General features: G+C 37.5%; 3 protein-coding genes across 9 annotated transcripts in view; 1 reads left to right on the top strand and 2 right to left on the bottom strand.

The window, feature by feature from the left end:
* The window catches only part of ncor1 (nuclear receptor corepressor 1), a 102,603-nt gene extending 99,178 nt beyond the window's left edge, over nucleotides 1-3,425 (bottom strand). For 5 of the 6 annotated variants that reach the window (XM_057820409.1, XM_057820411.1, XM_057820412.1 and 2 more), the window contains exon 1: nucleotides 2,545-2,703. The gene's annotated coding sequence lies outside the window, so the exon portion shown is untranslated. Of the gene's footprint in view, nucleotides 1-2,544; nucleotides 2,704-3,273 lie in introns of those variants that run through there. The other variant, XM_057820410.1, reaches the window with a different exon arrangement.
* Nucleotides 3,242-16,307, top strand: pigl (phosphatidylinositol glycan anchor biosynthesis, class L). Its single transcript, XM_057820419.1, has 7 exons — nucleotides 3,242-3,514; nucleotides 6,030-6,129; nucleotides 8,437-8,527; nucleotides 11,744-11,811; nucleotides 12,427-12,458; nucleotides 15,720-15,853; nucleotides 15,942-16,307. The coding sequence occupies exons 1-7, from the start codon at nucleotides 3,268-3,270 to the stop codon at nucleotides 16,068-16,070; spliced, it is 801 nt and encodes a 266-aa protein (XP_057676402.1). The 5' UTR covers nucleotides 3,242-3,267; the 3' UTR covers nucleotides 16,071-16,307.
* cenpv (centromere protein V) lies at nucleotides 14,425-18,768 on the bottom strand. Of its 2 annotated transcripts, none has more exons than XM_057820420.1 (5): nucleotides 17,915-18,249; nucleotides 17,707-17,799; nucleotides 17,549-17,618; nucleotides 17,351-17,465; nucleotides 14,425-16,442 (listed from the first exon to the last, which is right to left on the bottom strand). In XM_057820420.1, the coding sequence occupies exons 1-5, from the start codon at nucleotides 17,986-17,988 to the stop codon at nucleotides 16,294-16,296; spliced, it is 501 nt and encodes a 166-aa protein (XP_057676403.1). In that variant the 5' UTR covers nucleotides 17,989-18,249; the 3' UTR covers nucleotides 14,425-16,293. The 2 variants fall into 2 exon arrangements, with proteins under 2 accessions (XP_057676403.1, XP_057676404.1); XM_057820421.1 differs by having other exon boundaries at nucleotides 16,301-16,442; nucleotides 17,299-17,465; nucleotides 17,915-18,768.
* Between the last annotated feature and the right edge of the window lie 1,632 nt (nucleotides 18,769-20,400).

Genomic DNA, 20,400 nt, shown 5'->3' with positions numbered 1-20,400 from the left:
CGTTCATACATGATTTACATGCATCTAGGATGAGCTACAAAACGCGCGTTTGACCCCCTAGAAACAGTTGCTAACGTCTTGAATATTAATGAGCAGAGGTGACATGCTACGTGCGGTGCGCTATTGCTAGATTAGTTAAAAAAAAAAGAATATAATAGAATAGAATAGTCGACTAATCTTTAAAAAAAAGTCTGCTGACTAATCGAGAGAAAAATAGTTGTTTGGGTCAGTCCTAATCAAAAACCTTATCAGATAGAAAGCATCTTAGTGATCTTTGCAGCCACAAGCTTCTTCAGTGTTTCTGAAAGGGCTTTTTTCCTCTTGGGATCAAGAATTTTTTTAACCCCTATCTAGTTTGAATAATACATCCGAAGAAACAATATCTTGGCTTGTTGATATTTTTTGAAAGTGTGTCAAGAACTAAAAAAAACACACATGAACCACCAGATCTTCACATCCTCTCATGTTATCTACAATGGGTTTTTTTTTTGTTTTTGTTTTTTTGAGCCAGTGCTGTGCACACAGCTTTTGAAAAAAGTGGTTTATAACTCTCCATCTCTCCAAAGTTAGCTAAAGTACGCTATTTGTCAGGACAGGAGAAGATTATAGAAAATTGATGAATAACTGTTATACACAGAACATTGTTTTTGGTCAAACAGGGCCAAAATTTATATCAGCTTTCTATTTGCAATAGTTCCTAATAGAGATCGATCGGGTCCGATCACGTCATTTTCAAAGTATCGGAATCGGCAAAAAAATATCGGACATGTCTTTTTTTAATACATCTATATTTTTCAAATAAATCGTTTTCTAATTGTATTTAATGTTACAGACGTAATATGTTACACTCATCCAGAGTCTTTAGTTTAGGCTTAAGTTAGGGTTATCAAATTTATCCCATTAACGGCGGTAATTTTTTATTTTTTTATTTTTTTTAAATTTATCACGTTAAAATATTTAATGCAATTAATGCATGCGCTGCACGGCCCACTCACGCATTGTCGCATTCAATCTGTAATGGCGCCGTTTTACCTATATATAGAGCTAAAAGGCAGCGTAAAATGAGTAGATTGAATTTTGACCGCCTTTGGAGCCTTTTTTAAATTGGCTAATGCCTTACAATCTCTCTCCCTGCGATTAGAAACATCGTGGTAAGCAATGTGGGGAAGAAAGGTAGTAATTGATCTTTTTCTTAACACCAAATGTTGTTTCCCAACGCAGAGAAGATATATCAATTGGTACCACTACGCACAGTCATGGTTGCACTTCCCATCATGCATTTGGGCAGAACTGATGGCTACAGTATCATTTACTGAAAGCTTAACAAATACACTAGATGGCAATATTTAGTCACAATATACAAAGTCACATTTATCCTTTAAGAATTACAAGTCTTTGTATCCGTGGATCCCTCTCACAGAAAGAATGTTAATAATGTAAATGCCATCTTGAGGATTTATTGTCATAATAAACAAATACAGTATTTATGTACTGTATGTTGAATGTATATATTCGTCCGAGTTTTATTCATTTTTTTCTTAATGCATTGCCAAAATGTATATGATCGGGAAAAATTATCGGGAATGATTGGAATTGAATCGGGAGCAAAAAAAGAGTAATCGGATCAGGAACTATTGGGATCGGCAGATACTCAAACTAAAACGATCGGGATCGGACTGGCAGCAAAAAAACATGATCGGGACAACCCTAGTTCCTAACTTAATATTCAAGTGCTGAGTGATTTTGAGGGGATCCTCTCACAAAATGTCGCGATATTGTATGTTTTCAATTACTCGACGAAGGTTAAACACCATAAAATGACAGCTTTTTGTTCCCTAACTGCAATACAAAAGTCATTTAAACAGAAGCACCAAAGTTGCAGTCATTATTTGTGCACATATTTGAGAATTTTGTGGAAATTGCGATTTCTCTTCCACACGAACTTTTTTTTGTTGTTGTTCAAGAAATTAGGCTTTTTGGTAGAATTATCACTTACACTTGCACGTTTATTTCCTTATGCAGTTTGGAAGTATCTTCATCTTGGTATTATACTACTAGTATATGTTAGCTTTAGCCTTCATTCGCAATGAGAATTTTGGGGCAAATTCTTTTAATCGGTATTTGATCATTTTAACGACCCGAAGCACAGGTGAAATGTCTCGCATATGACTTATAGTGACGCCACTGCAATTTTTTATTATCATCTACGTTACTGATACTCCTCATTTATTATACACCACTACCAATTGTCGCTGATTTGGGAGGATGACCCTACTGCCACACTGCAAGCATTTCTCGTGGATCAAAACACACGCACAGTAATAAATAGCCTACAAGCACATGCGACTGCAGAACTTGGAACGTATAACTACGATTTTAAATATGTTGTTGTTGTCGCTAGCAAGCTAACTTGCTTGTATTTCACCTTTGAATTCGCAACCACGTCGCCATCTTGCAAAGCAGATTTTCATCGTATCCCCATTTGAATAGCATAACCCTACGCATGGTGCTTTGCGGGATTTTAAAAAAATGATTTGCACTCACCTCATATTTAGAAGGTTTGCCGAAAAACGGAACTGTAGCTGATGGAAGGAAAGACTGCAATTGTTTTGTAGAAATCTGAGGGTAACGGGCAGTAGACGACTGGGTCGACTAGGCTGCGCCGCATTTGTCGCTTCATATCCTTACAGGTGTACGTAAACAAGCCTTGTTTGGTTAGGATTCACGACTTTAATGCCGCTTTATATACTCTAAAAATGTGGAGCAATATTATCTTTAAGCAATAAAAGTGTATTGAATTATCAAAAGTTTAATGTGTAATAACGTTTTTCTTTTATAATTGAATGTTTTTATGTATCTGCTAGGACAAAGCTGCGTGCTCGCTAAATCGTCCCCCAAACAATACAATGTTTTTGTTTGTAATTATTTTTACAATCTTGTGGGGAAAAAATATTTACCCCAAAAAACATTTTTCTTATTTTACATCTAAAAAAATCGCATATCCAGATAATCACCTACATTTTTTTCTTACAACCTTTATACGTACGGAAGTATCAAGCCATAGAAGAAGTATCCTTTCTTGACAAAACACTATCACATATAAACAGTTGTCATAAAACACATTTTGTGTTGACATATAAACAGTTGTCATAAAACACTTGTATGTATTTCTACGAATACACTGGACAATTACACCCTGTTCAAATGTGGAACCTATCGTACCACACTTGTTTTGTTACGGTTTGTTTATGCGGACGGTGAAAAATAATGTACCTGTGGTTTGTTGTCATCGTAGTTTTGGCTTACGTTATCTGTTTAAAGTACATTTATTATCGACATAGGCGGTCGTTTAAAAATGAAATCAATTATTTACTCAGCTTGGAAGCACATGGGGCTGGTAGAGAATGTCTGATTGTAACCGCGCATCCGGATGATGAATGCATGTTCTTTGGACCAACGATCATACGACTTATTGAATGTAATGTCATCGTGCATTTGCTTTGTTTATCGGAAGGTACAGTAACTTCTTTCTTGTTTCTATGAAGTCTACTTTATGATGGGTAGTCGTGCGTTTGCTGGATTTTCATTTGGTTCTACAGTGGTGCAAGCATTAGTAAATTTAAGCGCATTCAAGCACTGCCAAAATAGTCGCACGCAAAATAATTTATTTTCAAAATGGTTAAAACTGAAATTGATTAACCTTAAGGTAAAATAGGGAAGGGGGACTTCGAGGCATCATAACCCAATTCTGTACGTCGAACCTTATTGAACTCATTCATTGCCATTGACAGATATTGACAACAAATCAATTTAAATGGCGATGGCTGTTCTTGAATGATCATGTTTCACTGCCACTGACGGGGAAGGGCGAATGAACATTAAGTCAGTCAAACTGGATTATTTAGCGCTGTAAATGGATGTTTTTAATATTCATGTAATCACTGCTGCAACGATTAACTCGAGTAATTCGATTAGAAAAAAGATTCGAATGAAATTTAGCCGCTTTGAGTATTCATTTAATTAAAGTGGCGTTGTAATCGTTTGTTTTGAAAGTGTTTGCATTTAGTTTTATCCTTTTTTGGTGGATACACTGCCTTCTAGTGGCAACAGTGAAGAAGACATAACTCGTTTCAAATGTCTGAATCCAACTGCTCCCTGTTAAGAACAACATAAGCGAAGTTTTTGTTTGAGTTAATGTTTTTTTAATGCATTCGTAATTTAGTTTACAGGTCTATTTAGCCGTTTTTTGTGGGAGTATGTGTTAAGAGCATTGTTTAAAAAAAAAGTGAGCGTTTTAGAGCATTTGAGCTAGCGGACTTTTGCTATGTAAGTTAGCCAATTGTTATTTCATTGTACTTAGATCCTCATTCATTCTTTTTTTTAAAAAAAATACCGTTTGAGGCTCAGCTCAGGTGTTTTAATTTTTGATGTTACTTTTCCGAATACTCGATTATTCGAACTAACTAGTTTATACAAGAAAACCCGCCCGTCTCATCAGACCATAGGACATGGTTGCAGTAATCCATGTGCTTTGTTGACATGTCTTCAGCAAACTGTTTGCGGGCTTTCTTAAGTACCGTCTTCAGAAGAGGCTTCCGACAGCCATGCACACCAATTTGATGTAGAGTGCGGCGTATGGTCTGAGCACTAACAGGCTGACCCCCCACCTCTATCATCTCTGCAGCAATGCTGACAGCACTCCTGTAACAAGTTACATGACATTTTGGAAGGAAAATGACAAGCACTACTCAATTTGGACATTTAGGGATGTACTTAGTTTCTATGGGGTGTACTCACTTTTGTTGCCAGGGGTTTAGATATTAATGGCTTTATTTTGAGGGAAAAATAAGTTAATTCTATTATATAAGCTGCACACAGACTACTTTTCATTGTGTCAAAGTGTCATTTTGTCAGTGTTGTCCCATGAAAAGATATACTTAAATATCTGCAGAAATGAGAAGGGTGTACTCACTTTTGTGATACATTGTACGTCTACTAGTAATGGGGGAATACATAAGTACATGAAAATGATAATAAGAGAGACAGAGAAAGAAATGAATTTTACAACTGGAATGGTGAAATACAAAGTTAAAAAATAAAAGATTAAAAAGAAGGAGAAAAAATATCGAAAAATAATTTGAACTAAACTTTCAAAATAAAAAAAACATTATTTTTGAAAAATATCATAAATAAATAAACATTGTTTATTTATTGTGTTTATTAATATATATGAATACAATACAGTGATCCCTTGCTACTTCACAGCTCAACTTTCGCTCTCTCTGTGCATCTCGGATTTTTAATCTTGTTACAACTAGTATCTTTTTATAAGAACAAAATAATTCTAAAAACATATTTATATACACTTTGTTTACATCTATGTATGTATGAACACCTACACCCCTCCCACACTGACGTATCATATGAGAGAGAGAGAGAGCGAGAGAGAGAGAGAGAGAGAGAGAATGTACAGCACATATTTATACATTATTTTATGTATGTTATTTTAGTATTAATATTTTATTTTACATGTTTCAAACTTAAAATATTATTTAATGTTCTAATGATAATGTATGCATTTATAGGGCTTTATACACTTATTGATATTATATATACACAAAAAAAATGTATGTTAAAAATGTTGGGTGGTGACACTACTTCGTGGTTTTTCACTTCACGTGGTCGGTTCCGGTCCCCATTAACAGCGATATGTGAGGGATCACTGTATTGAATTTTAATGTTCTTTTATTTAGGTTCTTCATATTTTTATTTTAGGATGTTCCCATTTTTAGCAGTACTTTTCAATTTATTTTGAATGTAAGCCAATGAACCAAGATAATTTATCTAAACAAAAATCCTTTTTTGTTTAAAATTAAATTAATTGTTTCTGTTTAGGACGCTTGGTAATACTATAGGTACGTGATATTGTGGGTAGGGCATACATTTCTATGTGAAATTCATTTATAATTTCAAGAGAAAAAAAACTAATGAAGCAGCCGTTGTCATGTTGTACCAATATTTGTTTACAGGTAACTACTGCAATCAAGGTGTACAGCGTAAACAAGAACTTTTCAACAGCTGTGCTAAATTGGGGATACATCCCTCCAGAATTACCATACTAGACCACAAGTAAGCAGGGTGCAGAAATAATTGAATGATGCATTTTTCCATTGAAAATGTTTTTCGAAGCATCTCCAGGCTTTGTCTGCATATGAATATTGACTGATTTGTTTGTGAATGTGCATGTTAGCATGTGTGTATGTGCCATTTTATTTGAACTTTGAGTTCAGAGCTTTCAGTACACAGGGATTGTTGCCCATTTCTGGGTATTGTTCTATTTGAGCACACGTCTAATAAGAATTTTGCAACTCCACTGATTGTCTGTTCTTACCATTGCACCCCCCAACCCCAATTCCTGTTGTCTCCATATTGGCAAAGCTCCGATGCGCTGTTTATGTAGGTCACTGCACACTAGTTGACTTGCTGTGTACTAGAGTGCTAGCCTCTATTTAGCTGGGAAAAGGGTTATATGGCCTAAAAGTAAGATCTCAATTTTTTTCACCGATAATTTTTTTTTTTTTTTTCTAATTTTTTTCTCCTCTACTTTTTAAAGACTGTCTTTATATTTGGACATATTGTGGCCTACATGACCCAAAAACTCCTTCAGTGCCATTGACGATGACAGGCATCCAATCAGGGGCCTGCAACCTGCGGCTCTTGAGCCACATTTGGCTCTTTTCATCCAATTTACAATTTTTGAATTAATTTGTCACTAGATTAGACATTTATCCTATGAGAAAGTACTGTAATGGTAGCAGCAACTGTGTCTCTCTTGGAACTTCAAGAAGACAGAAAGTCAGATGACATGTAAATCTAGTTTGAAAATGGGATTTTCCCATTATTGCTCATGAATAGGACAGCTGTGTTGACAGAATTTGGGGCCCCGGCGCATTTTGTGGCCTTTGTGATCAAGCTTGATCGGAACACGCTCTGCTGCCTCTGCACTCGCGCTGGCTTGACCTCAGTCTGCTCCCAGCAATTGATTATAACTGCTCACTGCACAAATCTAACAGTGTCGTCTTTCATCAGACCCAACCAGGCTTTCGCTCACTATTTCAAATGGACTTTAAATCATCTACCTGATGACTTCAGCTTTTTTTTATTACTATGAGATGTGTTTGTGACAAAATAATTCAATATTCAGTTTGACATGCATCCTGAAATTTAAAGAAGGTCAATTTAAGTTCTCCTGTAAAGAGTATTTTAGGTTCATCCTGAAATTTGAACTGAAAGCCCTGTAGTATCACAAGCCATTTGTGAGAAGACTTAATACATTTTTATCTGTATTATTTATGTAGTCTGTCTTTTATACAGGCCAGTGCTTAATTTGACCAGACTAAACAAGTCCTATGTGACACATATATACACAAACACCCCACACCCCGACAAACACACACAATCCCTTCACTGGGCTAAAGTTCAGCAACTGCACACAAACGCCTGCGAGCAATTAGGTATCCACATGCATAGCAACAAGTGGTGGATGCCGAGGTTATTTTAGGACATTTTGCTGTGTTGCCATGGCGACGCCAAGACTTGGTCTGCTTCAGGAGAGGTCAGGTGTCTTGTGTTTTTGTCTAAAATAACAGCTGAATAAATGCAAGAGTGAAAAAGACGGCTCCAGCATGCTGTAACATAAACCCACAAAGCTCAGTAGAAAATAATCAAATTTCACTTTTCGCAGAACTCAGTGGAGGGCTGTAGTGTGGCTCAATCCAGGAAAGAAACCATAAAATGTTGAGCCACAAACATTTACGAGTGAAAAACAGGCCTAAATCTTCAGTTTGGCCAATGTGTGACAAGCCGACACATTGGCTGCCATTGACAGCGCTAGATGTCAATGTGCTGAAACTTGGCATTCACAGCCACTTTCATCTAACTCTACAAACACATATGATGTTGAAGCAGTCCGCAGTACTCTAGTCTCATTATGACGAGCCAATTTGAACCACAGCCCCTCCTCCCTGTGTTGCAGCGACCCCTGTACACCACCTCTTAGCCTGAGCCTCACTGGCAGCCAATAGATTTGTGACCTAATCCATCACTTCCCACTACTTGCTCAACTGTCCTGATTCATTGTTTGCGACAAAAGGAAAGGGAATGAGAGTTGACATGGCCTCGAAGCCACCCCTGCTTTATACACGTACATATACCCCAGGGAACAATATCTATTAAGGTGAAGTCAACACAATAGATTGGGCTCGCAATTTGGGATGTTTAATGTGCTCGCCGCCCTTAACATTCCAACATTTTCTCACCCTTGCTGTAATTAATCTTTGTCACTCCTTTGAGGCTACACTCCAGACATCTCAGTAAAATTTTGATTTCCTTTCATCACAACCTAGTGAAGCCAAACTACTTTTCTTTGCCTTCTAGGAAACTTCCAGACGACCCCAAAGCAGAATGGAGGGTCTCCCTGCTAAACTCTATAATTGCAAAGCACTTGAGAGCCCACTCTATCAACATGGTATGTACAACTCGAAGTCATAGCTTTTCTTTCATTTACTGTTTGATTACTCATGCTAGACCTGAGCAATACAGTGGTAATAAAAAGTATCTGAACCTTCTGGAATGTCTTGCATTTCTTTATAAAAGTACTACCAAATGTGATCTGATCTTTGTCAAAATCACACAGATGAAAAAACAGTGCTTTAACTAAAACCACCCAAACATTTTCATTTATATATCTTTTAGGGCTGTCAAAATTATCGCGTTAACGCGCGGTAATTAATTTTTTAAATTAATCACGTTAAAATATTTGACGCAATTAACGCACATGTCCCGCTCAGAAAGTATTCTGCCTTTTGGTAAGTTATACAGCAAGGCTTTTTTTGCTGTCCAACAGCGAACTCTTGTGGTCGCTTTGCGACATGGTTTATTATTTTCTTGCCAGTTCATTATGGCTGCACGACGTCTCGGGCTGATAATGTTGTGCTTATATGATCCTTGGACAAGATATGTCCGTAAGTATGGTTGTTGTAAAGAATGTACATATTATGTTTGTAAGCGAAATGTTTTATTTTTTGTATGAGACGCTTTTTGTTTATGTTTAGTGAACCTGTATAGCGTGCTAAGCTAACGTTGTTGCTAATGCAATGCTTGTGTACTTTTATTTCGTAGTTTTACGACGGTCTAAAGAGGACAATGGTTTGAGGCCATTTTATTAATAAATCAGATGAAAAAGGAAGAAGTCTAATTATTAAGGCGTCGTTCACTAGCTGTCTAGCTTTGGAAAAAGTAGACGCTTCGGAGTGAGGACAGCATAGACAGATTTAAATGACAGTAGAGTGAAATGCCCACTACAGTCCTTATGTACCGTATGTTGAATGTATATATCCATCTTGTGTTTTAGCTTTCCAACAATTTATTTTACAGAATATATATATAATTTACAGAAAAATATGGCATATTTTATAGATGGTTTGAATTGCGATTAATTGCGATTAATTACGATTAATTAATTTTAAAGCTGTAATTAACTCGATTAAAAGTTTTAATCGTTTGACAGCCCTAATATTTTTATATTTGTATTTCTATATTTTAATGATAATAGCATGCAAACAATGACAGAAGGGGGAAAAGTAAGTAATTGAACCCTCTGCCTAAGAAGACTTAAAGAGCAATTGAAACCAATTTTTACCAAACAATTTTAAGTCAGGTGTGTGCCTAATTACTGATGAGTGGTTTAAAGCTGCCCTGCCCACTATAAAACACACACCAGGTAAGAATTGTCTTGATAAGAAGCATTGTCTGGTGTGCATCATGGCTCTGTCAAAAGAGCTGTCTGAAGACCGGCGATCAAGGATTGTTGATTTGTATAAAGCTGGGAAAGGATACAAAAACATCTCTAAAAGTCTGGATGTTCATGAATCGTAACACATAACGTCATGTGTGGAGTAACACACAACGTCATGTGTGGAGGAAAAATGGAGCAGCTCACCAACATCAACACTTCATCCCCACCCTGAAGCATGGTGGAGGGAGCATCATGATGTGGGGCTGTTTTGCTGCCTCAGGGCCTGGAAAACTTGCAGTCATTAATAGAAGAATTAATTTAAAGGTTTATCAGGATGTTTTGCTGGAAAACCTGAGGCCGTCTGTAGACAGTTGAAGCTAAAAAGAGGGTGGATGCTGCAACAACACAATGATCCAAAACACAGAGGTAAATCAACTTCAGAATGGTTTCAGAAGAACAAAATACAAGTTCTGGAGTGGCCAAGTCAAAGTCCAGACTTGAACCCCATTTAGATGCTGTGGCATGACCTAAAGCAGGGGTCCCCAAACTTTTTTCCTTTGAGGGCGACTTAACTTTTCCCTTGTCTGATGAGGGGCCGGGATCAGTTTGTAACAGAAAAAGTTTGACGATTGCAGGAGTGCCTAAATGTAAAGATTTATTGTTTTTCAGAAAGCCACAATCAAATAACCCTTTCTGGATTCTTCATGGAACAAAAGTAAATAAAATAAAAATTATAATATATAATATAATACAATAAATAACACTATTAATTAAATAGATAACCAAATAAGCCTCTCTGGGTTCTTCACAGAAAAAAAGCCAGGAAATAACACTATTGAGAAAAAAAAATGCTCTCTGGTATTGTTCAGGGGGCCGGACCAAATGTGGAGACGGGCCGGATAGGGGACCCCTGACCAAAAGACAGCGATTGATGCCAGACATCCCAGGAATCTGACTGAACTACAACAGTTTTGTAGAGATGAATAAGCCAAGATTAGTCCTGATCGATGTGCCAGACTGATCTGCAGCTACAGGAAGCGTCTGGTTGAAGTTATTGCTGCCAAAGGAGGGGCCACAAAATATTAAATTTGATGGTTCACTTATTTTTCCCCCTTCTGTCATTGTTTGCGTACTATCCTCATTAAAAATATGAAAACCAATAAATGTTTGGGTGGTTTTAGTTAAAGCAGACACTGTTTTTTCATCTGTGTGATTTTGACAAAGATCAGATCACATGTGATGGTGATTTTATGCAGAAATGTGAGAAATTCCCAAAGGTTCAGATACTTTTCCATACCACTGTAAATAAATTTGAGTTTTGTTTTTGTTATTTTGTTATATTTTTATTGGGGATAATTTAAAAAATAATAATAGTTCAAGATTTTTGTTGTTGTTTTCTTTTTTTTGTTTTTGCGAAGAAGAAAATCTAATAACCAGGTATTCAAAAGATTATTATTTTCTATGTGAAGTTATTACTTTGTATTTGGGGGCTAACAGTGTAAATATGGGGAGAGAAAAAATATTTAAACAGGTTTTGCACTGTACTTACAAGACTTTTGTTTAACATTTTTTTAACCCTTTATAGGCCATGGGACTTCCTGGTAATAAAAATAGATAAATACATAAATACTTGTTAACGTTCTTTCACCTTTCATTTGCTATAGAAGTGTGGTCTTACATTATTGCTAATCCAATTTTCATTTCATTATTAATCTTTTTTTTATGAATAAATACAACTATAGATTAATAAAGCTGTTAATTAAAAAGGGGATACAGTACATTCAAATGAATAGGCACAGAAATATAGAGTTGTGATTGATTTAACTCAGTGGCTGTCATTCGCAAAGCTAAGCTTCAATGAGCACAGGGTGCAATACAAAGATGCACTTCACTGCTATATTCTACTCTTCCACCCCATATTTATATTAATTTTGTTGAATATTTCAGGTGCTGACGTTCGATGGAAGAGGAGTGAGTGGCCATAGCAATCACATAGCTATCTATAAAGCTGTCAGGTAGGCTGAATTTCAAGGCTTTGGAATTTTTAATCTACCAATGTTATCCTCTGTTAATCATTAAACACATTTTTTGGACAGTTTTTGCCAAGAACGTTACCTCACAAAGTCACTTACAAATACATTTCAACTGTGTTTTTTTAATGATTATTCAGGTACGTGACTAAGACTCCTCAAAAGCAGTCTCCGAGAAAATCAATAAATCCTGACAGCAAAGCGGTGAAGTGGGAGGGCAGCTCTGGTTTAGTAGTGTGACCAAACAAGCTTGTCTATGCAGGAACGTACATTTTTATCTTCGAACTTAACTAGATTGTTCAGCCAGTCTTAGTCACAAATATTTCACTTAATTTATGGCTCTCCATCCAACTTCAGACCTCATTTATTTTAAACTGCAACACCATCACAATACACCTGGCAATGCGCAGCTTCATTTTGGGTACTTTGGTTACATTTTATAAGCAGAGGAAGTACAGTAGACCTCTATTCTCACATCCTGGCAAGGTTCCGTTGCTGATTTTTGTCCTCATTTTTAAACACAAGCCCCATATTTTTTTTTCTCAACTCATTTTTGTCTCTGAGATATTTCCTTAAGTTGTTCTTTTTCTCCAACTACAGGCATCTCGCTACCACTGACCAACTACCTAAAGGTAAACATAACTTTATTATTTTGTCATTATTTTTCCACTTGTGACTACACAAAGAAGTCAGCATAGCCTGTGCTACTTCTTTTTATTTATGTATTTATTTTTTTACTGTACTGGAAAAATGACTCCAAAATTTTCATCCTCATGTCCTTCTTTTGAGGTACAAAACGTTTTTTTTTTGTTTGTGCTTTAATATATAGCGCCCTCTTGTGCACACTGCAGTTCCAGAAACGTTACGGGTTGATGTCTGTGTCATGAGATTTTCATTTGTACTTTGCACATTTCATTTACAAGGCCATGATGCTGCACATCAGTGATTTTCAATATATTTTGGTGACCCTGAGGGCAGGAAGTTTTCCAAGGACCATTTAATTTGACATATGTGATATGAACAGATTCCACTAACACCAAGGCCGTGAAAGCTTTGTAAAACCACAGTCAGTGTTGCAAACATAGCAATTTGAATTAACTACCTTTACACATTGTTAGGTGAAATAGGAATTCAGTCAGTTAACTTTGCTGGTTCGTCACATCTCTTCTCAGTAGCTTAGGCTTTGTCAAACATCCTTCATTAAATCATTTAAACAAAAAAAGGCAAGCAAATGCGTCATCGGTCGTGCTCAAACAGGTTTTTACAGTTCTGAATTGTTGACTGAATGGCACATTATTCATCTCTCAGGCCTGTTGGGGGAATTAGCCTCAACGTGATAGTTAAGCTCCTTCACGTGGCTGTACAGCATGAGTTATCGTCACACAGTGATTTAAGCTTTCAAGGCTCATGGGGCCACGGTTACTGCCAGCCCTTCCCAGTTCAAAAGGATAGAACGTATATGATTTTACATAAACGCAAACGATTTCCCTTAGAATGATTTATTCATTAATTAGTTGCTAGATTACTTTTTGACAAAAAACTCAAACTATTTTTTAAATCATCTACAAAAAGATACATTGAGGAGCAGAAGTAGTTGCACCCCTTAGAATTTTGCAAGTTCACCCACTTAGAAAATAGGTAGAGGTCTGAAATTTCAACCAAAGATGCATTTCCACTCATAAAGACATAATCTAAAAAACCTCTAGAAGTCATATTGTATGATTTTTTTAAATACTTTTTTTGTAATTTACTGGGGTTCATAAGTATTTGTACCCCTGAGAATCAGCAATAATTATGACACTCAAAGAGTTGTCAGTCGACCTTTAAAAAAATCCACCTTTACCCCATGAGTAACCACCCACCCACCACCCATTTGAGCTCATTATTGTGACCCGTGCACCGCAGTCAGTTATAATCCAACTGCAACCATGGGAAAGACCAGAGAGCTTTTGACAGACCCCAGAGAAAAAAAATGTTGAGCTCCACAAAGCTGGAAAAGGCTATTGGACAATTGGAAAGCAGCTTGATAAGAATAAATCAACAGTTGCAGCAATTGTTAGAAGATGGAAAAGGCTAAACATGACTGATAAACTACCTCGGACTGGGGCTCCATGTAAAATCTCTCCTCGTGGGGCATCATTCATGATGAGAAAAATGAGGGCTCAGCCTAGAACTACACGGCAGGAGCTGGTCACAGACCTGAAGAGAGCTGGATGCACATTTTCTTGGCTACTGTAAGTAGTACACTATGGTGCAATGGTTAAAAAAATCACATATTGCTCAGAAGGTTCCTCTGTTGAAGCCAATACATGTGAAGGCCCATCTGCAGTTTGCCAGCGACCATCTGAATGATGCAGAGGGGTCATGGGAGACAGTCATGTGGTTAGATGAGACCAAAGTACGACATTTTGGTGCAAACTTTCGTCGTGTGTGGAGGAAAAAGGATGAGTACAATCCCAAGAACACCATCCCCACTGTGAAGTATTGGGGTGGAAACATGATGCTTTGGGGCTGCTTTACAGCAAAGGGGACAGGACGACTATACTATATAAAGCAGAGGATGAATGGTGAAAGGTATAGTCATGTTTTGGCCCCAACCTCCTTCCCTCAGTCAGAGACTTGAAGATGAGTCGTGGCTGGATCTTCCAAACCTGACAGTTCTAAAGAAGATTTGTGTGGACGAATGGGCCAAAATCCTTGTTTCCATATGAGAAAACCTGGTGAAGAGCAACAGAAAGCGTCTGACCTCTGTAATTGCAAACAAAGGCTTCTGCACTAAATATTAGCACTGATTTTCTCAGGGGTACAAATACTTATGAACCCCAGTAAATTATTGAAAAATCATACAATATGAGTTCCGTATTTTTTTTAGATTATGTCTCTATAAGTGGAAATTCATCTATGATTGAAATTTCAGACCTCTACCTATGAGTGGGTACCTCACGAAATGATACGATTTGCGATACAAAGCTCACAATAACGATGATCTGACGATATGGCGATACAACGGTTATCAATACATTGGTCAGGAAATCATTCTATGAGATTTTACAAAGCACTAATGAACAGAAAAACAAGCTTCTTCTGTGAACTGGAATGAGTTCATCACTTGTAGACGTCCAATCCATTAGAAGTGGGAGGGATGGCAGCGAATGAACGAATGTTCCTCCCAGTTGAAACGAACTGAACGTCAATGGCCATCAGTGGCAGCCAATGCCAGGCAATGAGGTAATTTTGGGCCATTTAAGGTCATTTACCTGTTGATTTTCAGTTACTTCCTGTTAATTTTGGGGTATTTTATGGGTCACTTCCTGTTTATTTTGAGTTACAGAACAGGAAGTGGCCTGGGAATCACCCGAATCAATAGACAGTGACTCAAACTCAACAGGAAATGACCTGTAAATGCCCCAAAATGAACAGTAAATGACCTGCAAATGCCCTGAAAATTGGACATAATAACTGTAAATGCTCTGCTTTCGAATAATCAAACGTTCCCAGTCTAAATGATTGGGCGTCGAGCACCATCAATGCAGCCTTATAGGTAACCTTTTTAAAACGATATCTCGATTCTTGGCTGGAGCATATCGATAACCTTTTGGGATACAAAGTATCACGTTATATCACCATTTCGATATATTGTCACACCCCTACCTCTACCTATTTTGTAAGTGGGTGAACTTGCAAAATCACAAGGGCTGCAAATACTTCTCCTCGTCACTGTACATAAATTGTAGCTCAATGCAATTTTATTCTCAGAGTCAGGTCAGGACACCTGTCTTGTAGTAGTGCTGTATTTCCCTCAATTTTGTAATGTGCCACGAGAATGTTCTACATTGATAATAATCATCTGCAGCTGTAACATTAAACAAAAGCTATCTCTTCCTGTTCCCCAGACTGCTGTTTGTTCTCTTTAGTGTCTGTCGGCCTGCTCAGGAAATATGTCTCCTTCCTAGAACTTCCTCTCAGCTGGCTGCTTCCCTCATCCCTTTGCTGCATAATAGGCTCAAAGGGCTACAAGCAGTGCAAAGTAAGTCTTCAGTATACCACTGAGGAGTCTAAAAGCATCAAGTGGCCAAAGACACTTGCTTTTTTAATCTAAACTGTCATCTTTGCAGGCCGCAATGCTTTGTCATCGCACTCAACTGGTTTGGTTTCGGTATCTTTACATCACCTTCTCACGCTACATGTTTGTTAACACATTCCAGATGATTCCACAAGGACCAAAGGTTGAGAAAATGTATTAAAAATGTTATACTTGTAGCTATATATAAATTAAATAAGCTGTGAATATACTTGAAAAAGACACAGAATAGGTCATTGGTGTCATAAAGTCATTGCCATTACTTAGTACACTCAATTTACAGCCGCAATAAACTTTATTATGTTTAGTCAGTATTGTTTACAGAAAAGATGTAAAGCTTTGGTTTTTTTTCTATTATACTGCTGATTAAAAACTAAAACTAAGAATTATTTTGTCTCTTGAATGTCTTTCGTGTGTTTTGACATGTCCCTGATGGTCTTATGTGCCTGCATGCTTTCTTCCCATTTGTCTCCCCAAAATTTTTCTACTGTGATACTTTGGACTGTGCCTGGATCCAAACAATGTGGTGCAACACCTGCGAAAGAAACAAAACGGGCGAAATGATTAGGACAAGTTTCAACAGAACCGCCAACAATATTTTGACAAATAGTTGAATGTCTTTTATATCTTGTGGTGGTCTATCGCTTTCACCGGCACTAATTAACTTTGAGAAGGATGGCAGGACGACTGCCACACAAAAAAATACAAATGTGCTAACTGCTTTAAGGTATACGTCACTTACTCCTTTCCACATTCGTTATAAAGACAGAAGTGGATGCGAACACTTTCGCGCGAATTCTGCAAAGATGGCAGAGCAACAAAAGAGACAAAAAGCAAAAAGTTTTGTCCGACAAGAATAAAAAAAAAGGAGGCTACCAGGATAACACTCAAGAAAAAAAATTGGTCCGGCTTTCACTTTCTGACGTGCCCCCCCCCAACCGAACTCGTCAGCGCTGACGAGTTCCAGCAGTGGGGGGGTCGACGGGCCGGTGGGGGATTATGGTACAAAATCAAACGTTTCTTATTATCAACATCGTCATATGCTATTGTTTAGACATAACTGGATTCATTCCCCCATTGCTATTCATCCTTCACATAGCCGTTGGAAACAGAAATGTCGTTTAATCCATCTGCAGGCGACCGGTAGATCATGATTTTATGACACTGTGCGCTGGTCTTCATGCGAAACGCAGTCTTCCTAAAGGTAAAACACTACCGCTTTTGTCTAAAATCAACCAAAACTGAAAAGTTACCTAGTGTTGCTTTAAGTTTTTTTTTTGCGTGAATTCATCTAAATCACTGTAATCTGAAGTGTGTTTACTTCTGTTGGTCTATGTCAAATTCACACCACGGTCAGTTTGGTGTTTACACCACAAACAAAATATATTTACATCACACGGAAATGTTTTGAGAATTGTGTGTGTAGGCAGTTCTTCCTCATACCATATCCGTCAGGGTTGGACCGCGGTGTGTAGAAACTCTGAACACCACACTTCTTACAAAAGGTGTGTTTTGCAACGTGGGTGTTAAATGTATACGTGGTCAGATGATCCTCACCCTAGGGAGGAAAAAAGGGACAAGCTGAAAACACAAATCCTTGTATTTAAGAGGTTTTTTTGGGGGTGGGGGGAGACTTCCTACCTGTACAAGTGTAAAGTTGGATTTGGGGACAATGAAATGTTGGTTTTGTTTCTTTGTACAAACACTACAACTGAAAACAACAGTAGAAAGCAAGGGGGGGGCACATGTAAAATATTAGGTTCTGAATCACACTCCTAAAATACAATGAGCACCCTTACTTGCAATCAAAAACATGGAGGTTTGGAGAGTTCCATACTTCAAACCTAACAGCTCCGCAATGGCATCCACCGGTATGTTTAACAAGGTCCATTCTGAAACAACAGGAAACAGTCGCAGTGAAATCATTCTTTCTCCCAAGTGAGCGGTGACATGATAAATTGTTTGTATTCACCCAACCTCAGAAAGTTCTAGCAAAACTGAACAAACTTGTTCCTTGCGAAACCGGTTATGGAAACAAATGCTCCTCCAAGTTGCAACGTCAAAAGTCCATTTGGGGTCATTTACATAAGAAAGCTGTCCTCATTCACGGCAACTGTTTCATTCAAATGTAATAACCTTTGACATGTTTCTTATCTAGCGCTCAATACAGTGTTTTCACGTGATAAACCACTTTTCGCAAGTGCAAGGTGTCCGTACGGCTTTTTCCAGGAACACTTTTAAGGGCCCCTGTCATTATTTCCAAGCAAAGGGAAGGGCAAAGTACAGCAGTTAGTTTTACACAAACACATTCCTCCAGGGTTGAACTAGTTCATCCTGACACACAGCTCCGTGTTAGGAAACTCTGACATTGTACAGTGGGGAGAACAAGTATTTGATACACTGCCAATTTTGCTGGTTTTCCCACTTGCAAGCCATGTTGAGATCTGTAATTTGTATCATAAGTTCTCTTCAACTGTGAGGGACGGAATCTAATACAAAAATCCAGAAAATCACATTGTATAATTTTTAAATAATAAATTTGTATTTAACTGCATGAAATAAGTATTTGATACATTACCAACTAGTAAATATTTCGGCTCTTAGTTTTTTTTTAAGAACCCGTCCTGTTCTCCACTCATTACCGGAAGTAACTGCACCTGTTTGAACTTGTTACCTGTATAAAAGACACCTGTTCACATGCTCAAACAAAAGGGCTGCAGCTATCAAATATTTTAGTTATCGAGTAATCGACTGAAAATTCTATTGATTAATCGGATAAAACATTTTTTTAAGGTAAAGAGCAATTATAAATATACATGAGGAAAAAAAGACATTTAATTCAATATTGAACCATTTTCAGTCAATCAATGTCTTTATTTTCAATGTACATTGTTGAAAACAGCCAACAATTGCATCTAAGATGTGACTAGGAAAAAAAATCACTGCTTTCACTCAAAAAACTTCTAGATCTTATTAAAAAAAAAAAAAAAAAAAAAACATATTTCTTACCTAAAAATGTAATTACACTTGATAACACACATCACTTGAAAGCTACGTTTTTCCCACGTGTTTCAATTTCATTTCCATTTGTGTCAAGCTATTTTTAAGTTTTAGTTAAGTTTTAAAGTAGTCTAAACTGTAAGTACTGGTAGGATTTTGAGTTTTTGCAGTGTTCAAAATAAATGTATGACACATTAATTCAGTAATGACTACTGAGCTAAAACTGACAGTTAGCTTTATTATGTTTTAATTTTACACCCTCATCACTCTACAGCGCTGTGTTTTACCGATTAAATAAAGCCTGTATGTAAGACACGTTAACCACGCATCGACAGTGATCATAATCAATAGAAACCTAGTCCTCCGAAGGGATAACGTTACATTAGCGAGTGACAGTAACGTTATATTTATAAGCGAAGACAAGTCTACTGCTTAAAGATGGCGGCTATTTACTAACGCTGCCCAGACGCGGCCGAGTCTGGCATTTCACATCTAGTCTTAAATGCATACGATATCTATGAGACGCATCGGAGACTACCTGCTACCAAACTAGCATCATACGGCGTTGTTTTTAGCAACGTCGGCGTAGTTTGTAGCGGCTGTGGTAAGTTTTTTTTTACTTTAATTTTTTATTATTTTTTATTGCTTCTTCCTCTACGCACGTGATGTCAGCGCGTTGTCCCGCATGAAAAGTAGTCTAGGCAAAACGTGATGCTTACAGCTGGCAAAATTAACGATGCCTCGAGGTGAATAAAATGACTCGGATCATTTTTTAAACTCCAGTTACTGCGGAATGACTGGGATACTGGGATGAATTTTCTGACTGTAAATGCTCTCCGTAAGCAGCGGTGGCCGTTAAGTAAATGCTAGACAAATATGTCGACGCGCTTTCAAAACGGTTTCCTGGTATTTGGGCGTTATTTTTAATACAATTAACGACTCCATAGTCACTATTTAAATGTGCTCTTTGTTGAAGTGGTTTTAGGTCAAATGTGAGCTTTTAGCAATGGCAGTGACTCAACGTTTTCAGCGTCCATAATGGGAGACGCCATCTGAACAAAAGGGAGTCGGCAAGTCTCAAAATGGCGCTGACGACAAAACTGATGGTTTACTCAATCCCTTAATCACAGAATTTGCTGTTAGGGTTATGAAACATTTATGAGACGTTTCTCGTTATTTTTTTTTAAAGCAATGTGTTAATTGTTAACCCGCAACCAATGCCATTTCCTGTTAACAATTTTAATGTTATTCTTTTTAGGTTTAAACATGCACATCTTTGTGAAGACCCTCACGGGCAAGACCATCACCCTTGAGGTGGAGCCCAGTGACACCATTGAGAATGTCAAGGCTTAGAATCCAGGAGTTGCTCGTGTATTCGTTTCAGCTCTAAAACAAACTCCAACCTCTCCACAATGGCCAAGACCAAAGAGGTGTGTAAGGACATCAGGGAAAAAATAATAGACCTGCACAAGGCTGGGATTGGCTACAGGAAA

The sequence above is a fragment of the Corythoichthys intestinalis genome, chromosome 18, assembly GCF_030265065.1.
Source record: "Corythoichthys intestinalis isolate RoL2023-P3 chromosome 18, ASM3026506v1, whole genome shotgun sequence".
NCBI classification, from domain to species: Eukaryota; Metazoa; Chordata; class Actinopteri; order Syngnathiformes; family Syngnathidae; genus Corythoichthys; species Corythoichthys intestinalis.
This window is presented reverse-complemented; position numbering and strand designations above follow the sequence as displayed.